Source organism: Melanostigma gelatinosum, assembly GCF_949748355.1.
Source record: "Melanostigma gelatinosum genome assembly, chromosome: 16".
Classification (NCBI taxonomy): domain Eukaryota; kingdom Metazoa; phylum Chordata; class Actinopteri; order Perciformes; family Zoarcidae; genus Melanostigma; species Melanostigma gelatinosum.
The window spans coordinates 22,516,340-22,543,636 of NC_136649.1; the positions used below are offsets into that span (position 1 = coordinate 22,516,340).

The window sequence follows — 27,297 nt, forward strand, 5'->3', positions numbered from 1 at the left end:
CTCTTAAGTGGGCCAAGTTAAAGCGAATACGGCAGCTTCAGTCCGTGGCGCTACATCTCAGTCCGTCTCCAGGTGGATCTCTAGCTTCAGCTTTCATCGCGTCAATTTCTTTCTGTGGGTTCAAATCGATTTGTTCATCAAATAGTTCATTAGATTACGTTACGTACTTGACACAGAAACATGACATAACATTCCATAAAGTCCAGTGACAGACAATGAAGCAACAGGAATGTTAAGTAACTCACAAGCACGGGACACAAGCAGCGGTCTGCTGGGTGAAAGTCCTGTGTGACGTTACGTAATGTTACACAATGTCTCGGTGAGCATGTTAACATGGCTTTAGGCTTTTTTATGATTGTTTAGTTGGTCAAATGTTAAATAATAGTGACAGATGTCCATCCGAGCTCATAATGACATCATTCGATTCATTTTCCCTGTAAAATAACCTCTATTGTTAATCAATCATCAGAATTTTTTACAAGTTGTCTGTGACTTCAGTCAAAAATAAAATAAATCAAGAACACCTTGTGGAAAGTTTTTAGCGGCTCCGTCAAATACTTCAACGTTCTGCAAGAAACTATCCAAAAAGAGAAGTTAGTTGTGACTTTAGGAGCTGCAAAGAACAATTAAACATGTTCGTGTGTTGGTCTAAATGTTGCTCAGGACCAGAATAGAAAGCTGAAGGAGGTGTGAAGATATTTAATGCCATATGCATTAAATGCATTAATAAATGTTGAAAATGAAACTGCTGGCAGCCTAATTAATGGTTTTATGATCATTATTATTACGACTGGCGTTCACAAATGTGATTAAGTGTCCACTTGGCAGACAGAGATGCCCACTCAAACAAACACGAACTATGCACCAACAAACCCCCGCAGCATGTGTTCACAAACACAACAAATGATGAAAATATCACATCTTCAAACATAAAGGAAACTCAGAATTGGCTGTGTACAGCGATCTACATTCAACAGCCTGGTCCTTCCACTCGGGCTTTCGTCTAATGAATTCGGTGGGAAATCAAGTGGAAAATCACCTTTAATGGACTTTAATCCATTAAAGGGCCGTATTGATGCAACGCTGGATGTCTGATGGGTGTAAATGAGCGTGAAGAACACTGAGAGCAGCTCTGATCCCTCAGAGAGCATCGGAGGAACCAAACAGCCTAAAACTCTCATTCCTAGAGGCACATGTATTCATATCTATTTGTTTATGTTAAACCGCAGTCCCATCATCATTACACTTGGTCCTAAATCAATTCCACATGCTAGCAGGTTTAAATACATCCACATGACCTCAAAATGAGGGAATTTACTTTTAACATTAAAAAATGGTAAATTAATAATGAATTCTACTTTAGTCAAGTTATTTTTCTGTTAACAAACATTAAATCATAATTAACAATGTTTACCGATTATTAGTGCTTCTAGAATTTATGTTAATTCATCATTAGTTTGCGTAATATGAAATTTATAAATTTTATATTTTTATTATATTCTTTTGGAAACCATTTACTAACGGATTATTGTTGAACATATAATTGTTGCAACTTCGTAAAAGCATCCAAATAATGTCTTTAGACAGTTTACAAACCAATTATTAATCATTAACACCGAGTTACACATATCTGCTCCATCTGTTGTTCGTAAAGGTTTATCAATCATTAGGTAATCATTAACAAATACTGAGAATAATAATTAAAATGCTATGACTGCAACGGTAAACCGTTTAAATAACTAACTGTAGCATGACTGTCAATTAATACACATTAAATCATTTACTCTAAAAATCGACACTATTTGTCCTGCTGGTGACTTTACATGAAACGTCCTCAAACACTTCGAAACAGTCAGAAACAAACCTCGTTCTGGTCTCAAGACCCCAGTTACACCAACATCTGTTATCTGGATATCGAATCTGAATAACATCTGACCGCAGGCTTTAGCATCCACACGTTATTATTAATGAGCATTCTTGTTCTCCCGATTCAGGCAACCTTTCTGGGTGGATTTTCTTTCTTAAAAGAAAATGTGGCCAAACTCTGCAGATGGTATTTACACCGCTGTGAGATCAGATAACAGTGAAAGCGAGATTGCTCCAAGATGAGGTCTGGCCAATCTGATCGCATTCTGCATGCGTTTACACCCGCAGCAGATGAGTTTTTCCCTGATACAAATCACATGTTAATACCAGGCGTAAACCTCCACCGAGACTCTGGACCAATCAGCAACCGGCAGAAACAGGATTCACCATCGCCTCTTAAAGACTACTCACAAAAATCACCACTTTATATCTAGAACATGCTTCGGCAATGTCACAACCTATTTATTCCGCAAGACTCAATCAGAAAACCGACTCTGATAGATCATTTTAATTTAGATTTACCTTCGCCAAATACTCATTTTCCCTAAACAGAGCCTGAACGCATCACAACCGAACAGAACCTTTGTACGTTGGCCGTTAGCGATGTTGCTAACGTTACTAGCTCTAAAATACCGATGTCCCGATCTCATATTTTACTGAACACTGGCGGAAAACGACAACTTTCTTTCACACTGACCGTTAACGTTAAACTGTGTGCCGTGAGGGGAGCGTTCATAAGGATCAACGATGGTCCTTTACACCACTAGCAGATATACTCTGAATATGTTCACCTCCATGCACACTTTCCTTCCAGCCAATCACAGCCGAGAATGCCATCTTCAAAAACAACAACAAAAAACAACCGTACCTCATCGACGTTCTCGAAGGCGTTGATGATGTCGTACGGCAGGCAGGACAGCAGGTCGATGACGAACCAGGTCTTCAGGTAGTTCATGCGGATGAGCTTGGGGTCGGAGATGACCTCGCCTCCAGGCCCCACGAAGGTGGTGTGGAAGTTGAGGACGATGTCCACCAGGAAGATGACGTCCACCACGCTGTCCAGCACCAGCCACACGATGTTGTTCTGCCTGGTCTTGAAGGAGACGTTGTAGGGCACCATGATGGCCGTGTAGAAGGTGAGGATGAGGATGACCCAGTCCCAGGTGGTCTTGAAGGTGCAGTAGTGGAGGATGATGTGGGGGGGCGTCTTGGGGGCTTCCTGCTTGTACTGCGGAAGGATGTCCGAGTTCAGCTGCAGAACCTGGAGGAGCAACAAAGCAGGATATGTTAAACAAGACAACGTGAAATTGGCGCGACTCTATTGGACTTGTTGGGACCACAAAATCACTACATTGGTGTTACAGAGCGAAGTTTCTCTTGCCTCAAACAATCTTCGGTCCGTTCAATCATTTAACTTGGCCCGAACTGATTTATTGATGAATGCACACGTACTGTTGCACAGAGAGAAAAGTTTGTTTTATTCTGCCAATTATATTTCTAACAGTCAGTCATATTTGTTTGTTGTCACATTTCACCGTTCATACACATGTCGACTGTTTTGAAGAGGCAACCGAACACAGAGTGGAAAGTAACCGTGAAGCGATGAAATTAAATCACGTGAAAGAGATGAAATAGGAGAAAGTAAGACAAAACCTGGACCACTGTGTTTTAGTCTCGTCACAATTACCTACTGCTGCTCGGTGTGTGTGCAGCGAGAGCCGGGGAAATGGAAAAGTACGTTAAAATTTGTGGTGTTTTTCCTTCTCCGGTTTTCATCTTTTTTTGTTTGTAAAACTCCCCGTGACAAAACTGCACAATGAATAAATTTGGCTTGAAATGAGACGGAAGAGGACGGGGATGAAGAAACGGACGAGACGGACTAAAACTAAACTAAAAGAACAAATAAATAAAAACAGCCATTATCTTTTGCAGAGTGAGGATGATGATGAGGAGGATGACTCTCCTGCTGAGCTCTGCTTCTCCTGCATAACACAGACTCCATTCAATTCAAGATGGATTTCCTCAGAGATCACACATCAACCATTCAGCTCATTTTACACTAAACTGCATTTTATTCTGTTTAGCTGCTACTCGGATGAACTGCAATTATAAATCATACTGATCTTAACACTTCCTGCGGTTCAAAAGAAAACAAAACATATCTCCAGTATTCTTAGAGTGGTACTTCTTTTAACTTAGTTCCATTAGTAATGTTGCCGTTTGACTATTAAAACTAAGGTAAATCATCATAACAACATAAAATCATCACATTCAGAGGAGTTAGCCTCAGCTAGCTGTGGTTAGCCTCTGTTAGCCCCATCTGCCCTCCCAGTGGGACTCGTCTGATGTGAAGTAACCAGAGCTGAGGATCACAGAGCCAATCAAACAGCCCCCTGGTCAGGAGCTGCACCGTCGCTCCAATTAGGAACCCAGCGGCATTGTGGGGAGAAAAACTCTGCTCATGTGACACTCGACAGCTTCCTCGACAGAAGACGCCAGCTGTTCCTTTCAGGACGGATTACCTGCGTTTATCTATTGAGCCCGCTCAGGATGTGATGCAACCCCCTCCCACCCAGCAGCATGCTGGGAAATGCAAGAGGCTGAATCAGCTTGTAACTTATTATGCCCTTTTCTCTCCTTCCTGCCAACATCACTCGTCTCTTGCCTCTACAGTCTCCTCTTCCTTTCCTCCACACCTTCTTACATCCTTCTTTCCTTCTCTACATGCACAACTTATTGCACTTTTCCTTCCTCGACTCACTGAACTTCAGGTTCTGTTCAGGAAGTAAGAAAACCTCATTCAAGAATCACCTCGATTGGTGAATTAGCTCCTAAAATCCCTTTGTGTTCTGTGGTTCTCTCCACATTTCTAAATAAGGACGAGGACTTAACTCATTTTTTATTTAACATTTCAGTTTTTCAACACTTCCCATGAGCCCTAGAGCTTCCACTTAAAGCCATGTTTACATTACACTGGGGTTATTACAATTATGAGTTTCTGACTTGTAAATAGCCCTAACAGCAATATCCAAGTATGACTACGACCGGGAACTCCAATGTATTGGATCTGGTGTTTAATAACACAGAAGCGCTTAAAGACCAAGTGAACATGGACGCCAAAGTCTGTTCTGTGTAATTAAACTTTGAATCGATATCGTCCTATATTGCCAATTCACAGTGGAATTATGGACTCCTTCCCGTCTTTACCATCCGTGAAGTTAATGTGCACGTTGCTGGACGTTCATAGGACAACGAATAATGAGGAATAACTTTTTTCAGAAGATCTCATACAAACCGAGGACACGTTGCAATCAGGCGTCCACCGTCAGTTTGACAGGAATGTTAATGAGCAGCATACAAACAGCATACTACTCAAACGTAGTTTTAATCAGTAAAGAGATGTTTGTCTGGAAAGAGTAGACTGTTGGTGCGCATCATTATTGAATATACAAGAAACAAAGCTTTAACATTTGTATTACAGCAGTAGTATATTTAAAAGCTTTTACTCCTTTCATAACGTATGAAAACAAGAGTACTCCAGTGATTTAAGAAGTCCATAAAGTGGGCGGACTCACAAGAGATATACATTTTAAAATGAATTGTAAACACAGAAGCAGAAGCAAAGATATCCTGGTTTGTAGTCTAATAGAGAACATTTTTCATGCCCTCCTTTAAAGCACACACTGGTTGAACGGGTGAAGTCTGACGTGTCGTGGGTTTATTCCTTCTCTCCTTCCTTTCTCCTCCCTTCCATCCGTTTGGCTTCTTCTTCACTTCCTTACTTCAATCATTACTTCCTCTTTCCTCTTATTCCGCTTCCTCTCTTTGCCGCTTTGATTTATTTTCTCTCTCATTTTACATCTTTCCTCCTTTTTACATTCCCTCTCTTTCACCTCCTCTCCTCTCTCCTCTCTCCTCTCTCATCCCCTTTAAAACGCTCTGGAAGCAACACTTTTGCTTAAAAATAAAAAAATGAATTCTCACCTCAGAAGAGATGAAACTTAAACAGATTCTGATTAAAAGGCGCCACGCCTCAAACTCAAACGTTCATGAATAAAACAGGCGGGTAAAAAAAACCCAAAAAAAAACACATCAGCTGCCTTCCCCCCCAAAACCCATTTTCTAAATTTCTGGCAGCAGTCACAATCATTCAGAGTGCCCACAGCACCCGGCTTCCATTGCTTCCATCTCCCCAACTAACATGAAATAGTAATGACGGCCACAGTCCGCAGGAGCACGGCGCTCCCGCTCGCCGTGTCAAACAACTGCAGCTTCGGGGGAAGTTAGCGTGCGAGTGGAAGTGGATGAAGGCATGCATGCATCGAGGGCGTGGTTGTGCGTGACAAAGGACAATATGCTCACATGCCTGTGTGTCCGTCTATCAACGCAGGCTGCTTTAACTCGCCGTCTGTAGAAAGGTTTGAATGTGGCACTTAATGTTTTATGTGAGGATTTATTTGTGCAGAAATAATGTTAAGAGCAGAGAGTTGCTATGGTGGCATGTTTGCAGTGTGTGTGTGTGTGTGTGTGTGTGTGTGTGTGTGTGTGGTGCTGCAGCAGCGTTAGCTTCCAGGTGACATGGTTAGCTACCCTTCCTGTACCTGGTGGTGTCTTGGTCATTGAATGAACACTAAAGTCAAGTTTTGAGCTCAATAATCCTGCAAGTTGACGAGGTTATTTTCATATGTTGGAGCTTTCTTTGGCATTGAAGAGGCTGACCCTTAAAAACTATTTAATAATATTATTAGATATATTAAATGTGACACGTTTTGGTACCTGGTTAATGAACAGCACGAGTGAATAACATGGGATTGGGAGGAAATTTGGGCATGAAGCAGAAATACTTGCTTTCATGGTGACCCTGGTGTAATTCACAGACGAGGTGTAGAAGAGCACAGCACGCACTGTGTGTGTGTGCGTGTGTGTGTGTGTGTGTGTGTGTGTGTGTGTGTGTGTGTGTGTGTGTGTGTGTGTGTGTGTGTGTGTGTGTGTGTGTGTGTGCTCACCTCCACCAGTCGGGACGGTTTATGGCTGACTTCGGGTTTGTCGATGGGCTCCAGCTTCGGCAGCGTGTTGCGGTTGTTGGTGAGCGCCCGTGTCAGCCGCGCAAACTTGGTCCATCCTGCAGCAATGAGACAATAAACAAAGCTTACGCCACATTCTTCAGAAACGGGCTTCGAGAGTCAGCTGCACACAAACACTGATACGCTTCCCCATTTCACCGCTCCAATGGAGACATACTGGAGATACTAAATATTCCCACAGCTTCCACTTGTACCTGCCACTGGAGGGCTCGCAGGAACAGACTTTTTCCCACTTGGTAGTTCATATTTACAGATTTACTGTTGAGATTATTTCCCATCCTGCTCCTGGTGGCGTTTCCATCAACAGGTTGGAGCAGATAAACTTGACTACCGCATAGTTTCATCAAAAGTTGGGGCAATAGGCTGCTCGTGGCTTTAATACGCCGAATACAGAGTCGAAGAAGAAGTGGAGGTTGTGAACTGGAAACTAAATGAGTCAGCTTGGCGATCTAACCATCTACACAAAAAAGAGAGTATTTGTTTCAATTGGGCACATTTTAATTGTTTTTTTTTTATGACGGGAGTATTGGCCCCGTTTCAAGCTTTCAGGAGACAAAGACGAGCATTCGCACATCACGGGAACATCCGAGAAGACGCAGACAACAAAAACAATTTACTTCATAATTTATTCCATTTAGTGCGTCAACTCTGTTTTTGACAAAGACAAAAAACACCTAAAGTGAGCTTAAAAACTTTCCACAATTGATTGTTTTATCTCATACCAATGTGACGTTAAAACATTTAACGAAACATTGAATAAAACAATAAATAAAACAAAACAATTAACAAAACATTAAACATTTAACGCCACGTTAAAACATTAAACATAACATTAAACATTTTACGAAACAATAAACAAACTAAACAATAAACAATAAACAATAAACGTAACATTAAACATTTAACAACACGTTAAAACATTAAACATAACATTAAACATTTTACGAAACAATAAACAAACTAAACAATAAACAATAAACAACAAACAATAAACGTAACATTAAACATTTAACAACACGTTAAAACATTAAACATAACATTAAACATTTAACGTAACATTCAACAAAGCGTTAAACAAGGCAACATTAAGGAAGTCAATGCTGACTGTTGGTTGTGTTTTTTGGACCCGTCCATCCTCCTGACTGCACAGACAACTGCAGACTTCGATCAGAAACATATTTGTGAGGCAAAAACAATCTGGGAGATAAAAATGTAAAAGCATCATCTACTTTTAAGGAGTCTGGACAATGAGATGAGCAGTCAGATAACACTATAGGTTTAAGAGCAGACAGACTCGTCACTCTGCCCGTCTTTTGAACGGCAAACAAGACGATCAAAGTCGTTATCCATTTCAACATTCAACTGATGTTTAACTGCTAAAATAAACAAGTTGATATAATGTAGAAACACACTGTAAACTTTATATTTTGCATCCTGATCGAACTTCTTGTACTTTCTGCCTTTCAGTGTGATTAATATGCTGTATGTCTTGGTGGCGATAAGCATTTTATCATACTGTTTCTGAAAAGTGCTATTTTCATAAAGCTTATTATAAATGCAGTGGAATTGCAAAGCAAGCATTGTGAGGAAAATGCTTTGTTTACACACACACACACACACACACACACACACACACGCACACAAAATCGTCAAGTCGATCTCAATAATACCGGCCTGTTTTCTGGCCACACCTATGTTGTGAGTTTTGGAGGACGGACGCTGTTGAAAGAGAAGCACAACAGAGCTTCACCACACAGTCACGGCCCGACCCTTTGAAGGGACCATTACGAATAGAGTGGACTGAAATAGCGTTTTAACCGCCAGGCCGCCTGCTGAACACCCCGTTTTTATTTGAACCGTTCCTTCCTGTGTGCAGCGGTGTGACAGAAGCCAAACACAACACTGTACTGGGACCAGAACACAACACTTGCTTTGTCACTCGACGACCCACAAGAAAAAATTGCTGGAGTGGCTTTTGTGTGAGTAACTGCACGTCTTCTTTAATGTGATTTTCCATATGCTAATACCCAAAATTGGCTCTGGATCATCACAAATAATAAGCCATGGTGCTCTCGGCCAAAATGGAACTTTTTCCAACATCTTTCCTGGAGGGAAACTGCTGCAGTGGTGCTTCTGTTGCTTGTTTTAGTCAGTACAGGACTTTGGACTTTGGACAGCCAACAATAGTTTGCTGTGAAAGCATTTGAGTAGAAGACAGAAAGATGTCCGTCAGTTAACTTGATGTTGGTGAGCGGTACACTCTTAGAAATAAAGGCTCCAACTGGAATTGATAGGGTTCTTTGGCTTGTCCTCAGAACCCTTTTTGGTTCCTGGTAGAACCTTTTGTAAAGATAGAAGAGGTAACGGTTCTGGATAGAGGGTTCTGGGAGAAGCCTTCTAGGGCTCCTCCCAGAACCCTCTCTGGAGGTTCTATCCAGAACATTTCCATCTTTTGGAAGGGTTCTACCTAGAACCCCAAAGGGCCGGGGACGATGTGGTGCAGTGGGACCCACAAGACTGGTTGAGACTTTTTGAAACTTTTGTAAGAGTGTGAACTTGTATTAATGGGCAGTAAAACCCATTTTTGACACACACACACGAATATTCTCTACTTGTGCAACCGTTTGGCTTAATTCTAGCAAATCGCCATTATTCCATAATTGTTGTTTTGCATGAGCTCATTTAAAATCGAGCCGGTGTAACAATCTCCCAGGATTGTCTAGAGCCGGTCACTTTCATGACATCATTATGAAAACTCACTAAATGAAACCGAGATGAAAATGACACTAAACGAAAGTAAGCAGGCCAACAACAAGCTCTGGGGTCTGTTTGAGTTCAGTTAAAGGGACAGTAGTGATGTTTCGTAGTGCGGTATTCTCCTCCACAGTCCGTGTTTTACTGCAGTTGATGGAGTTTGGAGAAACTGATTTATTTTATATTTATTTTAGACCCCGAAAGGAATATATCAGTTCCAGTGAATGCTGTGTTTAGAATATGTTCACCTCTTCACCTTGATGTCAGACAGACCTCTCTGAGGGGAACTGAAGCGGTTGTAGGATCTCTTTAAAGAAACCATTTTACCTCAGAACACAGGCGCTGCCTCCATCGGTTAGTTTGTTCGTGTCATTGTGTGTTTGGTGAATCTTAACTCTTCAGAAACACCATAAATCTGTTGTCCTGCTTTCAGTCCCACCGGAGGACAGAAAGTCTCACCTGTGTGATTTGAATGAAACGCATTTTATATTCTACTTCATCACGATCTCTTGTTAAATGCTCAACATCAACGTAGGTGTAGTTTGTTAGGTTTGTATCTGATATGTATAAAGTACCCGGTTTCTCTTGCCTCTGTGACGTAAGAGTCTTGGGCTCCTTTAGAGCTACAATAGAATAAAAAAATCTTACCAGCACGCCTTGTTTTACTCTAAGAACATTAAATATGTATTTTATCCATCATGGTGTAAAAGTAGAGAAGCTAATGAGCCGAGTGAGTCACAGCTAAAGTTATCCAACATTTGACAAAGAAAGACCGGCTGTAAAACCTTTTTATGTGCTTATAAAATCAACTTTTCTTTATCACTTTATATAATAAAGCTGTGCCGTTCACTTTAAAGTCACACATGTTAACTGCAGAGTCTTGTTTACTTTCACTGAAGCAAAACGGACTTTTATTTGCAGCCACCGTGGTTTTCCTATCACGGTATGACTCCATTTAATAAAGCAAAAAGGTCTGAAGTGCTTTTTCTACGCCGCCTAGTAGCAGAGGTTGCATAATTCACTGTGTTGTGTGCATCATAGAGCACCACACCCTAATGTGTTTGAGAACTAAATAAATAATAGCGAACCGTTTGGTCGGAAAGCAAACCCAGAACCACTTTCATCATGACGTAGATGGAGGAATCTGTCTCGGTGGCGCTCGTGTAAATACGTAGCGACAGGCTCCCACCGCATGAGGACAAAAGGGCCACACACACACACACACACACACACACACACACACACACACACACACACACTTTTTCTTTCACGGTTAATAGTAATGCTGCTGCTGCTGCTGCTGCGGTTCCCCCTCAAGAATGCTCGACTTATCAGACTGGAGCACGATGAAAGTGGGCTAAAAATAACAGGGGAGCAGAACCGCCGCACGCACCACCAAAGGGAATTCTCCAATGAGATTCTAATCAGCGGGTTGCACAGACGAGGACGACTCGCACTGAACTCAGAGAGCGGTTTGTCCCCCGACGACAGACAGACACGTGATCAGCAAAAACTATCGTTCGGCATCTATCTTTCACACGTAGTCGTGTTTGGTTTGTGCTTACGATTCAGGTTTGGCTGTTAAAGACGAGTGGGTTTTCTGATGCGAGGGTTCCTGGGACGGAGGATGTCGTATGCTGTACAGATTGTAAAGCCCTGTGAGGGGAAATTGGTGATTTTTGGAAATAAAAATGAATTTGAAATTTTCTTTTTAAACAATAAAATGTTCATTTTAGGCTTTTTTCGTTCTGCCGAGATACACCGAGATACACCTGGCGTTGACATTCAGGCTGCCAGCACATCAGTCAAACCCCCAACGGAGTGCAGCCTTGTTGCCAACGTGAGTTTTAAGAGGACTCTCCATTACCGAGTACAACCACGATAAAAGGCCATCTGTTTTATAGTGCAGTCAACTTTTCATTTCCAAATGTCTGACAATCTCACACTAAAGGAATCAAAAGCCACAAAGAGAAGGCTTATGTGGGTGAATTTGCAAGACATTTAAAGTTCTTTGAGTGGCTTTTCTAATGTTACTGTGTATGTAATGTTATTGCGGGCTGAGGTTTAGAAGCCTTGAGTTCAGCATATCGTTGGTCGCCTTCTGCTTTCATGCAACCAGTGAACAGGAAGTGACCATATTTGGACTGAGGAGGAGTGACGTAGAGACGCCGTATACGTCTCTGGTGAGACCTGTCAATCACAGTAGCCCCGCCCTAAAGCATCCCCTGCTTTATGGTCTGTGTGACTCTAAATGGACCATAATGTACTAAATGAACATCATGCTGTATTGAAGAATACTTGAAACTCGAGATTGACACATAAACTCATGTTTACTGAAACATGTTCTCTGAACCAGCAGACCTCTCGTGTTTTCTTTCAAATTACAGATGATTAGAGAACTGAATCTGAAGTTTGTCACATGATCAGCAGAAGCTAACCGGCAAAGACGTGATGTGACAATATTAGTTCCAGTCAAGCTCTGATTGCATGTTCAACCCACGTTATTCACATGTCGCTGAGCACATGAGTGAATAAACAAATCACACGACAACTCTCTGCAGGTCTCCGGAACCCGCTGCATGTGTGCACGCGTGTTTACATATATGTGTATGTATGTGTATGTGTGTGTGTGTGTACATTAAAAAGGGGGGAAGGGTGAGGGATCCTTGTCAAAGGGCAAACACACCCGCTCAGTGGCGCTGAGGACGACTCCCAGGGCAGGCAGCTGACACTGTGCATCAGTCAGGGCACCGAGGACAACACCGCCACCCACATCTCCCGTGACCCCCGACAGCATCCCTCCTCAAACACAACCTGACAGATGAGGCGCTCCCGCGTCGCAAGAGGAATAAGACTCGACTCGCTCTTTTCACATCCAGCCGCAGCGCGGGATGAAATACAGAACTACGATTTGCAGCGAGCAGAAATGTTCTGAGACTTCTCAGTGGGAGAGAAAGACCCGAAGAGGAAGAAGCAAGAGGAAGGAAGGAGGACAATGAGTGAAACAAAAGAGAAGATGAAGAAGACTATGAAAGGGAAGGGGACAAGGAGGAGAGTGAAGACAGCAGAAGGGAAGAAAAAGGATACAGAACACAGCTGTGCTATATGTTAGCATGTTCACAAGGACAATGCTAACGTGCTGATGTAACAGGTGTAATGTTCACCATCTTAGTTTAGCGTGTTAGCGTGCTAATATTTGCTGATTAGCAGTTAGCACAAAGTACAGCGGCGGCTGATGGGAAGTCTGCAGGTAAAGGTAAAGTTTCATATTTTTGAGACCGTGATGAAGAGAGGATTATCAAAAGTTTCTCCAAATCATCTTGAAGGGAACTTGAATTTCTGCACCAAATTTCACGGCAATCCACCCGCTTAGTTGTTGAGATATTTCAGTAAAACACAAACATGTTGGGAGGAAGATGACGAGAGAGGAAGAACAGGAAGAAGATGCAAAAAGTTGCCGGAGGAGGAAGATGAGGAAACTTAATGATATGTCCAATCAGAATTACATTGCTGGGGCGTCTGGCCTTGTACTCATTTGGTTTCCACTCTGAAACTGTTGTCACGCGTCATCCCCCGTCTCTCCAACTCTTTACTGTCCTGAATAATGAAACGTCATCTTCTCCGCTGGCTCGGTACACTGAGCTGCACATCGTGCTCTCTGAACATCAGGCGTTTCAAAAGACGTCCGGACGAACATCATTCTCTACACGTCCGTCTCCTTTTTGAATTAGACTGTGAATTATCCAACAATAAAAACAGACACGCACCAACGATAAAACGTTAACAGAGAGGGAGTTTGTTGTTAAATCAAAGCAGGGAAACGCTCACCTTTGGTGGTTTCGTCTTCAATAGGCTGCTTGAAGAGAGTGATGTCCTTAAAGGTGCAGAGGAACAGAACCACCTTGTCGTTCTCGTTCCTGATGGGAGCCACTTGCATGTAGAACCACACTGGACTTCCTGCGGAGAAACCAGAGAAATCTTAGCTGCGTATCCTCCGAATAAAAGATACAAAATGACAAATCTAGAGCCAGTGTTTGGTTTGTCCGTTCTGGGCTACTGTAGAAACACGCCGTACATTTGGAAAACAACCGTAAGAACATACATTTCCACACGGACTATTTTTCACTGGAGAACATTTTAAGAATTTACATTTTTGTATATAATATTTTGCCAAAACAAAGATTTTATGATGCAAAACATTTGACATTGTTATTTGAAAGTAACCCAAATCGTATCTTTCTTTTTTTTCTTTGAGAAATATTTGGATCAAGCAGGCGGTAAAAAAACATTTTCTGAAACTTTCCTGAAGCAATCCGACCACGACCTGCAATGAGCTTGAATTATTCTGCCAATAGAAGCTCCTCCACGTCCTGTGCATTGATTAACAGAATCAGAACCCAGCATTGTTGCATGAGCACGCCGCAAACTCAAACTCTGCTTTGTGCCGTTTTGGAATTGGGACTCTGCTTAAGGATTCATTCATCAAGAATCCTGTTCAATTAACTGTGAGGTGACCTTTTGAGAACATCATGAACAATGACGTTCTGTCACGATGTCACCTGATGAACCCACTAATCTTCATAAAGAACAATCCCATCCTCTCAGTGCATGAACACGACCGCTGATCGTTTCTTAACCCGCCGTTTGAAACAGCCAGAAGGTTCCGGTCATCTCTTTGAGGGAACTCGCCGTTCTTTCTGCACACAAGAACCTCGAACCCGCTGACGTTTTCTGTGACTTCATTACCTCCTCACACACTTTCAAGAGAGCCCAAGTTCTGTGGATACAAGTCTCTTTTATATTTCCAGCCTCGTTCTCCTGATTTCTCAGCAAATTTGAGAAGTTTAAATATTGATCTTTTCATTTCTTCCTCCCTCCTCCGCCTCGCATTTTGCACTCGTAGGCGACCGCTCTTGGGAGACGGGAATATTTAGGACTCTTTTTGTCGGCCATCTTCGTCCATCGTGCTCCTCCACGAGGCTGCTGATCCGAGACTCACTGCTGCTCCATCACACCGGACAGGAGAATCTATTCCTCCACCCGATTGGCCCGTTGACGTTACACTTCATCCGACATCATTTGCATTGGGATTTACTAAATCATTTTCCCATAAAAAGGTTTTATCTGACCTCAATCCATCCATTATCCGACACGTAATATCAGCAGTGGTTAAAATCACTTAAACACGTATAAATAATAAATACAGTTTGAACAAGGTGCTCAAAGTCCTCTCCAGAGGAAGAAAGGAAAACAAATAAGAGGCAAAATCTGAACATAAAAACACAAAAACGTAAATTAACTTGAGATGCAAAGTTCAAAACAACAATAATTCATGAATGAAGTTCATTACATCATGAATGAACTTGCTTACTTGTAGATACAAGAGAGAATTTAATACAAGTGTCGTTTAGAAACTGCAAATAAACGTTTTTTGAACGATATTTGGCGAAATATGTCTCTTCTCAGCACATTCTCGGTCTCAACCTGTCGCATACGGACTCTGATAATATGTTGCTGTGAGCGATGTGTGAACCTTCAGCACACACAGAGGAATGGAGGTGTACGGTTTGGTGGATGTGAGAGCTGCTGAAGTGGAGATTTATGGATCAGAGTCTGAGAACAAACTCATTTTGGTAAATAGGGTAAAAAAAATGAACGACTAGATATCACCGTGAAACTTCACCAGCTGATTCCTGACATTAAGAGGATTCTTTTTTATATTACAAGTTTTCTGAAATACTCTGGTTACATATGTAAATAAACATTATCTAACGGTAACTTATGGAGAAATCTACAGACGTAAACAGACAAAGTAGTTCAATAAACACATGAATGTGCATTTAGGATGTTTTCTTTCCACGAGTCTGAAAGAAGACGTGTTACGGAAGAAAAATAGCACAAAATCTCGCTGCAGGTCTCGCCTCAAAATTACTTTTGGACAAGTTGGCTTGAATTGTTGCTCCTAAAAATGTAGTTTATAATCTTACAAGTGAATCATTTATAAAGTAAAAGCATGAACAACAAGTGAGCACTCACGGTTCTTTCTGTACAGCAGGATCTGAAAGCAGTTGGACTCATAGTTGTCGAACGTCTGTCGGACTTTGTCGATGCTCTTCTTGTCCGTCAGCTCTCCGTACATGAAGCTAGAACGAGGAACCAGACGGTCAATACGGAGCTGAACCTCCCCGTGTTACAGTACATCACGTGTGTTCGGAACGCCATCGTCGAGCTGTCGTCTCACCATGAAGGCTTTTATAGAGTGAATTGATGCAGCGGCATAGATTATCGATTGGTTTCTGATTGGTGCAGCCTGCGCTTCTTCCTTAAAGGGCTGAGGACATTTTAATCTGAGCTAATATATGTAGTCGGAGTGATTACTTTCTTTTCCAACAGCCGCAGTGTCCACACACACACACACACACACACACACACACACACACACACACACACACACACACACACACACACACACACACACACACACACACACACACACACACACACACACACACACACACACACAGGGTTTTTATCACCAGAGAGCATCTGCAAAAGCCTGAACTGGTCATTATTAAAGTGCAAATATAGAAAACGTTCCTCCCACGTCAAGGGTTCCCCGTAATGCAGATTCAAACTGTATTTCTTTATTCCACTTCTATTGGTCTTTAAGTGGAGACACTACATGTGAATAGAGTAAAAAATGAATCTTCCCCCGATAACTCATCTTTATTTAGGAATTGTCTTAATTGAATATGTGCTCATTTGCATTGATGTATGTAACAGAAATTTAAAAAATAAATGTTCTCAACGTTTTAAGTAATATAATATGGTGTGAATCAGACTATTAACGATATTTGAACAAACCGCTCTGAGCTGCAGTAGTTTCTGTCTTTATGTCAAATCAGACAATACTGTCAACAGACATTTAAAGAAATCTATTTTCGCCATGTTTTTATGAATAGAATGTAGTATAATTGTGTCTGTGAGTGATGTGTGAACAAACCCCTCTGAGTGAACCTTCAGCACACAGAGAGGAATGAACGAGTGAAGTTTGGTGAACGTAAGAGCTGCTGAAGTGGAGATTCATCATCAGAGTCTGAGAACAAACTCATTGAGAGGAAACGTCTTAAAGAGACGTTTAGTTACATTACAGACATTAAGAGACTCTACAGGTGAATATTCACCACTTCATCTCTCACATTAAGAGACTCTACAGGTGAATATTCACCACTTCATCACTCACATTTAGAGACTCTACAGGTGAATATTCACCACTTCATCCCTCACATTAAGAGACTCTACAGGTGAATATTCACCACTTCATCACTCACATTAAGAGACTCTACAGGTGAATATTCACCACTTCATCACTCACATTAAGAGACTCTACAGGTGAATATTCACCACTTCATCACTCACATTAAGAGACTCTACAGGTGAATATTCACCACTTCATCACTCACATTAAGAGACTCTACAGGTGAATATTCACCACTTCATCACTCACATTAAGAGACTCTACAGGTGAATATTCACCACTTCATCGCTCACATTAAGAGACTCTACAGGTGAATATTCACCACTTCATCACTCACATTAAGAGACTCTACAGGTGAATATTCACCACTTCATCACTCACATTAAGAGACTCTACAGGTGAATATTCACCACTTCATCACTCACATTAAGAGACTACAGGTGAATATTCACCACTTCATCACTCACATTAAGAGACTCTACAGGTGAATATTCACCACTTCATCACTCACATTTAGACTCTACAGGTGAATATTCACCACTTCATCACTCACATTAAGAGACTCTACAGGTGAATATTCACCACTTCATCACTCACATTAAGAAGACTACAGGTGAATATTCACCACTTCATCACTCACATTAAGAAGACTACAGGTGAATATTCACCACTTCATCACTCACATTAAGAGACTCTACAGGTGAATATTCACTACTTCATCACTCACATTAAGAGACTCTACAGGTGAATATTCACCACTTCATCACTCACATTAAGAGACTCTACAGGTGAATATTCACTACTTCATCACTCACATTAAGAGACTCTACAGGTGAATATTCACCACTTCATCACTCACATTAAGAGACTCTACAGGTGAATATTCACCACTTCATCACTCACATTAAGAGACTCTACAGGTGAATATTCACCACTTCATCACTCACATTAAGAGACTCTACAGGTGAATATTCACCACTTCATCACTCACATTTAGACTCTACAGGTGAATATTCACCACTTCATCACTCACATTAAGAGACTCTACAGGTGAATATTCACCACTTCATCACTCACATTTAGAGACTCTACAGGTGAATAGAGTCACAACACCCCCCACTGTTAGTATTTAATTAACAATTAAATAAGTAACTAATGTGAATATGGGTAATTCAGCTTTAATTGTGGAGTTCGTTGAGTCAATCAGAAAAGACAGAGCAGCACAGATGCTTTATTCAATGAAGAGACTTTAACGCTGCTGATTGATTCACAGCAGAGGGAGGAAGCGAGGAGCTGAAACATCCTTCAGCTTGGACGCTCACGGTTGAGGAAAGCTCGTGAGGGAGCCCCATGGTACAACTAGAAGGATAACTTCGTCCTGCTTCAACTTGCACTTCAAATCTATTCCACAGTTCAATTTAACAACAGAGATTTCAATACAATCCGGGGATTTTGGGACACGAAGCAAGCAAGAGGGGCTCATCTTTAATGAAAAGCTGCTCCCGCCTGCAGCCTCTGCACAGGAGCAGCGCTCCCTCGTCAGAAGGCATCTGTGAGTCGTGAGTTGTTGCAGATTTTTCCTTCATAACTTCTCACATTGTTTTGAGGCCCAAAGAGTAAAAACAACCGATCTACAAAGATGTCAGGAAAACGTGTGTAGCGGTCACTGTGAAGACGCATGCACGTACACAGCAGAGACACGGGGACCCTTCCTTTTGCACTACAGTACCCGTGACCCTCTGTGACCCTTGCGTCATTATGTGAGGCCCACTGTGTTGTGTTTTTATTCACATGTTGCTTATTTGTTCAATGTTGTTTGACTTTTAAAATATTTTTTATCGTTGTTTGTCGGCCATTTCTATCTTGTAAAGCAATTTGTAACATTTGTTTTGAAAAGGGCTGTAAATAACTTTGACCATCTTATTGTGTTGTAACGTAATCAAGCTTCAAGTCTTCACGGCAGTTTGTAAGAGTCGTGAAATGGAATTTGTTTTGTGTACAGGGACACACAGGGTCCGTTTTCTTGTGTCCTTCGGAAACGTCATTATTCAGGACGACATCACGATAAAGACTAAAGTTAGGTTGAGGCAACAAAACCACAAACAGTTTGGTGTCCACCGCTAATAACAACAATCCTCATGGACCTTTCATTGGGAACATCTTTGTCTTGAGTGAAATGAAAAACATCAACACACACGACCAATAGATTGCACTGTTCCACGAACCACTATTTGTGACACTGGGCTGTAAGTTAAGGTTCTCTTCTGTCCCCTCGATGTCTCGGTGTCCTCGGAGCAGCAGGGGGTCAGACGGATAAATCTCAGTGCCCTGTTCTCACTTACAGCTCGGAACCTTTTTAAGCCACCGGCTACAGTCAAGCCCCCCCCCCCCCCCCCCCCATCAGATCAGAGGCGCCAGAGGAGACGAGTCGTCCTTTGGGGTCACATTTTAAAAACGTCCTGACTGACAAGCGAGCAGGACGCCGTCCTCGAGCAGACTGAGCTCTTCTGGCAGCGCAAAATTGGATTAATTTCCGACTCTCGCGGAGTCTCTCCCTCTCTCTCTTTTACAGCAAGTGCCAGATGCCTCTTTTTTCCTCTGGTACAGTGCGACTCTACTGAGCGCCACACTTTCCCTGCATGATATAATAGCAGCGATGAAGCAGTAAACGAAGGTAGCATCATGTAAACTGCTCTCCAGAGCAGCGCCAAGCGGTTTAAAATGACCACTACGGAGCGACAGAAGCAGGAAGGTATAAAAGATTGTCACTTTGTGATCTTTTCCCTCTCTTTCCTCACACTCACACACACACTCACACACACACACACACCTTAAATGATAGATGGAACTGAATAAAATAGACATTCAGTGATTTCTGCAGGATAAATGGAGCACTTTAAAAAAAGGACCCGGTTACTCTGGTGTGGTTTTAAGTCATAGCTGCAGGAAATAAATGCTTTTTTATTAGTTCTGCTTTAAATGAAGCATTTAAACCATTCCAAAAAAGCATAAACCCAGGGGTTAAATACAACATATGCTTACTTTACATTCAGTACGGGGATGCACATGAAAATGATTGCATATTTAGTTACGCTTCGACTGCAATTGAAGACTCATTATCACTCCATTACCTCACAGTGAATAATTGAACTTTGATCGGACATGAAACATTAGTAATTGTGCACATTTACGATGCTGAAATGTTCAGTGATGAATACAAAATATGACCAGAAAAGGGTTTTACCTGCACGTGCTGCTCTTCTGCATGACCTCAGCCCTGTGGAAGCCAGACAGCTTGCAGAATCCGTCATTGCTGTAAACTACAGGCCACTCCACGATCTGGGCGTTTCCCAGGAGGAAGCTGGTTTCTGATGGACGGACAGGACAGAGAGAGGACGTCGGCATCAAATATGAAACACGGATAAAAGGCTGCAAAGCTTCTCAACCTCTGGAGGAAGACTGTATGAATTAAATGGTGTAGGCAGAGGGATTCACACCCTTACTAACGTAAAAGTATGTGAGTAATATCAGCAAAATGTAGCAAAAGTATTGAAGTATAACTGCTGCATTAATGTAGCATTTTATCTCTTTTGCATCCTGTTGGTTCATTTAATCTATCAATGCATCATATTCTATAAGATCATCATGTTTGTAGCGTCGCTGTCCTGTGAGAACCGCGCATCTCTAAAAAGAACAAACAGCTTTTAGCTTGAAAACATCAACTTGTTGTCACAAAACGTTCATACGGATGTCAGTTTGAGTCCAAATGTGGTCATTAACCATCGACTGTGTATAAGAAGTGGACGAAGTCATCGTGACGTCACTCATTGGTTTGTGGACTGATGTTTCGAAGCCTCCAGTTTGGCGATTTCGCCATCGCCATCTTGGATTACAACCGTCGCCTTGTTGGTTTTTTTTGCAGCCAGTGAACATGAAGTGATCGTATCTAGGAGCAGTGACGTAGAGAAACCGTATCTCTGGTAGAGACCTGTCAATCACTGTGTAGCCCCGCCCTAAAGCATCCCCTGCTTTATGGTCTGTGTGACTCTAAATGGACCATAATGTACTAAATGAACATCATGCTGTATTGAAGAAGACTTGAAACTAGAGATTGAGACCATAAACTCATGTTTACAATGTTTACTGGAGGTAATAAATCAAGTAGTCATTTTCTCATAGACTTATATACAACCATTAAACTGCATCTCTTCGTACTATGGGACAAAAACGCGAGCTGCCGTGGCTGAGTCGCTCTTTTCCCGTCTTTACTTCCGAAGTAATTGCTGAGCTTCTTTAGAATGTATAAATGTTAACATTGTTTTTTGGGAAGTATATTCATATCAACTAAAAAACTAACTTTAGAGTATTTATGAGAGACAGCGAGATCCTTCTTGTGGCACTGGCACCTCTGTGTCACTCAGCGTCAGTTTGTGGCACTCAGCGTCAGTCTGTGTCACTCAGCATCAGTCTGCAGCACTCAGCGTCAGTCTGCGGCACTCAGCGTCAGTCTGCGGCACTCAGCGTCAGTCTGTGTCACTCAGCGTCAGTCTGTGGCACTCAGCGTCACTCAGCGTCAGTCTGTGTCAGTTCAGCGGAAAGAGTCAGCTGTGGCAGGCATGCATAGTTCGGCAACCGTCAAGAAGCTGCGAGCTGAGGGGGAGGAGCCACATTTCCTGAGACATTTCCAAATTATTACTTTTATAGTCATTTACAACAATCGGCTAAAATAATGAAAATAAATCATCCGTTTTATTATCATTTAAAAGTACGCTGACTGCCACAGACTGACACAGACTGACGCTGAGTGCCACAGACTGCCGCTGAGTGACGCTGAGTGCCACAGAGGTGCCAGTGCCACAAGAAGGATCTCTGCCCTGCACGTATTTATTGCCACTTTTAATATATATATATATATATATATATATATATATATATATATATATATATATATATATATATATATATATATATATATATATATATATATATATATATATATATATATATATATATATATAGACTTTTTCAACAAAGTAACCGGTAATAATTAGTTTCAGCCCCGGAGATATTCAGCAGCTGGGAAACAAGAAGTTCCGCCCTGTAAATATCATCCCAATGTTCCATGTTACAGTCTCCAAGATTCTCCAAACATAACAGTCTCTTCCTTCCAGCTAACTGTCTGTGTGGCCGATCACGCAGAAAATAAATAAAACAGACAGCAACTACGACCTTTGGCGCTCCAATTAGCGATGAAACTCCCCCAAGAGATCCGACACAACAGTCTCTCCTTCAGGAAGGCACAAACAACAGAAAGGCTGCGGCCCTCCTCATCCACAGAGCCCGCTTTCACTTCGCCTGATTCTCCGCTGACTTTTCTGGGCAAGTAAAGGAATCCATTTCATCAGAGGTGGTGCCAAATCCGGCGCACTTTACAGCGCAGAAAAGACATGAGCCCTGATAAAAAAAACAAAACCGCAGCTGAGTAAAGCAGAACACATTGAGATGATGAATAACTGAGCAAATATCTATTATTCACGCCAGCAGGTCGCTCACTTCACTTTGTCCCCATACATCGCAGTAGTTACATCATGACGGAGCTCACATTTTGGTAGTTTATTCATTTCAAACTCCCTAAAATAACAATCATATTTGGAAGATGGGGACTCCGACAATGATCAGATGGTTTCCAGTTGTATTGGCTGAGCAGCTTTCAGTGTTTAATGAGCAAATATATACTTTAAATCTTCAGTTAAATGTGGTGTCTGTGCAGCAGCGCCGCTGTTTTGGTCTAATGATGATTTGTGGACATAATTTAATCTCGTAAAGTCGAGCAGAATATTGGAGTTAGTGGATAAACCGGTGCGTAAACTGGGACTCCCGGTGAGCATCTTGCCGATATGAACAAAAAAATGATTTTCCTCAAAACTGAAAAACACGTTGCTCTCAGTGGAGATATTCCCCTTCACATGAAACTTAGATGACGTTACTTGAAATGATAAGAGAGACGGTAAACTCCACTGCAGAATAAACGCAGCTGTAAAGTGAGATTATGCAGGTTTTGTCCTCCACCAAACCTCCGTGGTTGCATTGGTATAATAAAAACACACTGTATTCCAGCAGTGTCCCGGTCCTGGTGAGACAAAACCCAAAACAAGCCTCGCTCCGGCCGCGCGCGGACTCACCACTTGATCGGCGGACGATGTTCTCCAGAAAAGTGTTCTGCGGTGCCACAAGCCCTCTCTTTCCCCCGGGCATCCTGCTGCGGGCGGGCGGAGCTGGTGTCGGTCAGGGTCTGTGGCGGCGTGTCTGCTGCTCGGAGGTCGGTACTGACGCTGGCTCTCAGTCGGACCGGTGGAGAAGCTCATTGTAACCGTGCGCTCTGGCTGCTCGGGGCGCACTGAAGCCACGGCGGCGGCGCTGCATCCCGCTGCCCGACCGGAGCGCCAGGACGCATGCGTGCCCATGACTGCTGCGCGCTAAGTCCTCAAAATATTGATGGCCAGAAACAATAACACACCACTTTTATTTGAGACATTGTTTCAATCTGTATCTTGAAATAAAGCTCAATATGTATCGCATTCATTATCATGATTAAGATAGTCCTCATTGCCAGTGTTTTAGTTCTTTTTTAAGTTTCATGAAATCTTAAAGGAAAAAGGAAAAGTTCAGTTTACATTTTGTACAACCTTGTCATTGCAAGTGCCTTCATCATTTCAAGTGTTAATTGTGAAGAGAAATGTTATATTTGACCAGTTATAAATATATATAATACCCATGAGTTTAGTTATATCAGTTTTTTGTGATTGTTGTCTCCCATTATGAAGGGTTTAACTCATGACTGCATTGATGGTTAACAGATCGTTTACTGATGCATTAAAAAGGATCAACTTCTCGGTTGCCAGGTTGTGAAAAAAATTAAATGTATTTTTTACCACTCGTAGAATATTCCACTTCTGTCAGCATGTTTGTTGTAGTTTGTACCGTTAGCTTGTTGCAGCCGTGTGCTGGAACTTTCAACATTGGAACAATAGTTCTTGTTATCACTGTGCCAGAAGACAAGTAGAGATAAAATGTTGTTTATGAAGAATAGTTACATGTAACTATTAAAACCAGAAACTGATATTACTACATTCTATGAAACAAAACAAACCAACAACAAGTTCACGTGAGCTCTGCAGGTTTTGAACTTTAAAAAAAGCCAGGCTAGCAGTTTCTCCCTGCTTCCAGTCTTTATGCTAAGCTAGGCATTACATCAAACTCTTTGAAAGCAAATAAACGTCTATCCCGGAACGTCGAACTATTCCTTTAAGAAATATATCGTCATACGTCAGAGAAATCAAACCAAACACCCGTGAAGTGGTTCATAACAAGTAGCAGTGTGACAACAGGAGTCCCCCAGGAATGCTCATTAGCTTGTATGAAGGGTTAACGGGACCCCGAGGAGCAGAAGGCCCCAACCGGAGAGGCAACGGCAGCCTGACGCCACAACCTTTTTATTTACTGAACGTATCATGACTCAAAGCTCTGAGGCTCAGAGCATCTACATTATTGACTAAGGAGGCTGCACTTATTCGTAGCTTTAAATTGTCTCTTATGCATTTAAGTTGCATTGGTTTTTTTATAACAGCCTGTACTGACCGGAGCCCATTATTAAAGCACATCGCAGGCCTGATTGAGGGAGTCGGGTTTCTATAAAGTGTTACTTATGCAGATCATAAACATCAAACTAGAACTGAAAAACACTGGCTTGTGACCTTTTTGGCTGTATGTCTAATTCTGCAGGCTTTTCTTATCCAGCATTTACCTACGAAAATAAATGTGCTGTAATTCGTAGGTATCCCACAAAATCAATTATTATGTAATCACGAACAAGGAAGTATGAAGACTGCAAAAACCCACAAAGGATCGGCAGGAGATGGTCAAACCAAAAGCCTCGTTTCCTCCAGGAGACCGTTGTTCAATCCCCGTCTGAAACAAGAACTCTACATTGACTTAGTTGTGACCTCATTTTGTACTTCAGTATAGCACCACTTCCAAATGTATTTTAACCCAAACTACAATCTTTACCTCAATCTCAAAAAGTAGTTTCCTGTGAAGACGGAAGTTTATTTTGAAAAGACTTTACGCATGTAATGAGTGGAAAGTGACACGTGTTCTTGGCAGACGGCAACCTCCAGTTCTTCTGAGAGCCGCCAAAGCTTCATGTGTTAAAGCTGCATTCTCTCTAGTGTCCACCAGGGGGCGACTCCTCTGGTTGTATAGAAGTCTATGAGAAAATGACTCTACTTCTCTCTTGATTTATTACCTCAGTAAACATTGTAAACATGAGTTTATGTCTCAATCTCTAGTTTCAAGTCTTCTTCAACACAGCATGATGTTCATTTAGTACATTATGGTCCATTTAGAGTCATACAGACCATAAAGCAGGGGATGCTTTAGGGCGGGGCTACACAGTGATTGACAGGTCTGTACCAGAGACGTATACAGCGTCTCTACATCACTCCTCCTCAGTCCAAATATGGTCACTTAAAAAAAAACCAACATGGCTGTAATCCAAGATGGCGAACTTGAGGCATCATATGATTTCGCAGTCCACAAACCAATGGGTGAAGTCACGATGACGACGTCCACTTCTTAAATACAGACTATGGTTCCTGGACTTCCATAGCAAAACGCACGAAAAATGAGGATTAACTTTTTTTGTAAGATATACTAAGAACCGTTGTGAATACGTTGAACATGCATTAGGGCGGGGCTAGCTTGTGATTGACAGGTCTCTACCAGAGATATGGTTGTGAATACGTTGAATAACGTTGCGGTTGTACTTGTGCCTCGATGACTTTATGGAGCAGCTTCAATGTGATCGTAGCCTCACACTGATCATTACAAGCTTCATCCAGAAAAACAAGCATTTTAAAAGTGTACTTCTGGTCGCGCAGATAGACCTAACAAAACTTGAATCTGACTTTTTACGACACAGCATCATGGTGTAGTTATTTTGGCTTCATCTTGATCTGTTTATTGATATTAAACCGCAGCATCGTCTGTTTATTTTGGGTTCATACAGCTGTCGTAAACCAGCTGATGTGTGGCTTGTTTGAGTGAATACATATCGGCATGTGAGCAATGTATTAAGATGGACTTGGAGAAAATGAGAACTTATAATGTAGCAATAAAAGCTATTTTTCAGCTTTTATGTTCTGTTGATGCTCTCGTGACCCCTCGTTCATCGAGCAACCCATTGAGGGGTTTCCTGACACTCTGATGTTGGACTGTTTCTCAAAGTCTTATTTACAAATCTCTCATCTACGTTTCTGCACCTGTTAACACCCGCTGACTCCCATCTGATGCCGTCAACTCTGCTTGCATCATTGTGAACGTGCGTGGTTCAAAACGCTCCTGCGGGACGCCTTTAATTGGCCCACTGGCATCATGGGATACCAAACATGTGACTGTGCAGGTCGGACAGCTGCCGTCTCTTACTCGCTTGTTCACCAGATGTACGGTGGCTCACCGATGGCAAAAAACTGCTGTTGGAGAGGACTCAATGAAGGAGTTGGTTTTCAATTGATTAAAGGAAGGAGGACCTGAATGACAACTTATTCTCGAACCAACATCTATTTTGGTTATTGCTTATTATTTTATCTTCATTTAATATTTATTTCATTGATAAACTTCCATACCCCGCGTTTGGATTGATGCCTGAGAAAGAACACGATGAGTCAGCGTTTGTATTTTCTGCACCACTGATCTCATCCGGCTCATCCAGAACAGACTCACAACAACAGAACGTTGGTTTTTTTTGATTAAGTGTCAATCTTTTCTACAAAAGGTGTTCGTTGTAGCGTCTCTGCTCTTCTGTCATTCACAATAATCATGATTTCTTATTTTAGTCGTTTTGCTTCTGAGAGACCCAACTATAGATCTTAACGGGTTAAAACAGAATGCGTTTGTAAAGCAAAGGAACTCCACAGAGAAGACAGTAAATTATCTTGCGCCGGTAATTTCGGTGATTTAGGAATTTAATCTCGTTTTGTTGGACTCTTTGTACGTCTTTCAGGACAAAACATTAGAAAGCCTTGTGTTTATGATCCCATGAGCAAAGTGCTTTTTGCATCTCGCCACGAAACTGCTGCACGTGTCGAACCCGGCCACGCTGGACAGCGAGGAGAGTCTCCACTGGGATTTGATGACTGTAATCATTGCAATTACGGCGCACCACTAACCCTCAATTACGCCCAATCAGCGTTCAGCGGGCGGGCGGACATTTGTTGCAGCGCTCACGACCACCAAGCCTTTGGGAGCAGCCAGCCGACGAGCACCGACAGATGTGTT

At 42.0% G+C, this 27,297-nt stretch overlaps 1 protein-coding gene across 1 annotated transcript in view; it reads right to left on the bottom strand.

Annotated features, from left to right (window-relative positions):
• The window catches only part of kcnh5b (potassium voltage-gated channel, subfamily H (eag-related), member 5b), a gene marked incomplete at both ends in the record, with an annotated part of 71,990 nt that extends 48,773 nt beyond the window's left edge, over positions 1-23,217 (bottom strand). The window contains 6 exons of the mRNA XM_079286863.1: positions 2,735-3,127; positions 6,873-6,988; positions 13,533-13,661; positions 15,741-15,847; positions 20,207-20,330; positions 23,145-23,217. Of these exons, the coding sequence (XP_079142989.1) occupies positions 2,735-3,127; positions 6,873-6,988; positions 13,533-13,661; positions 15,741-15,847; positions 20,207-20,330; positions 23,145-23,217 (942 nt within the window). The remainder of the gene's footprint in view (positions 1-2,734; positions 3,128-6,872; positions 6,989-13,532; positions 13,662-15,740; positions 15,848-20,206; positions 20,331-23,144) is intronic.
• Between the last annotated feature and the right edge of the window lie 4,080 nt (positions 23,218-27,297).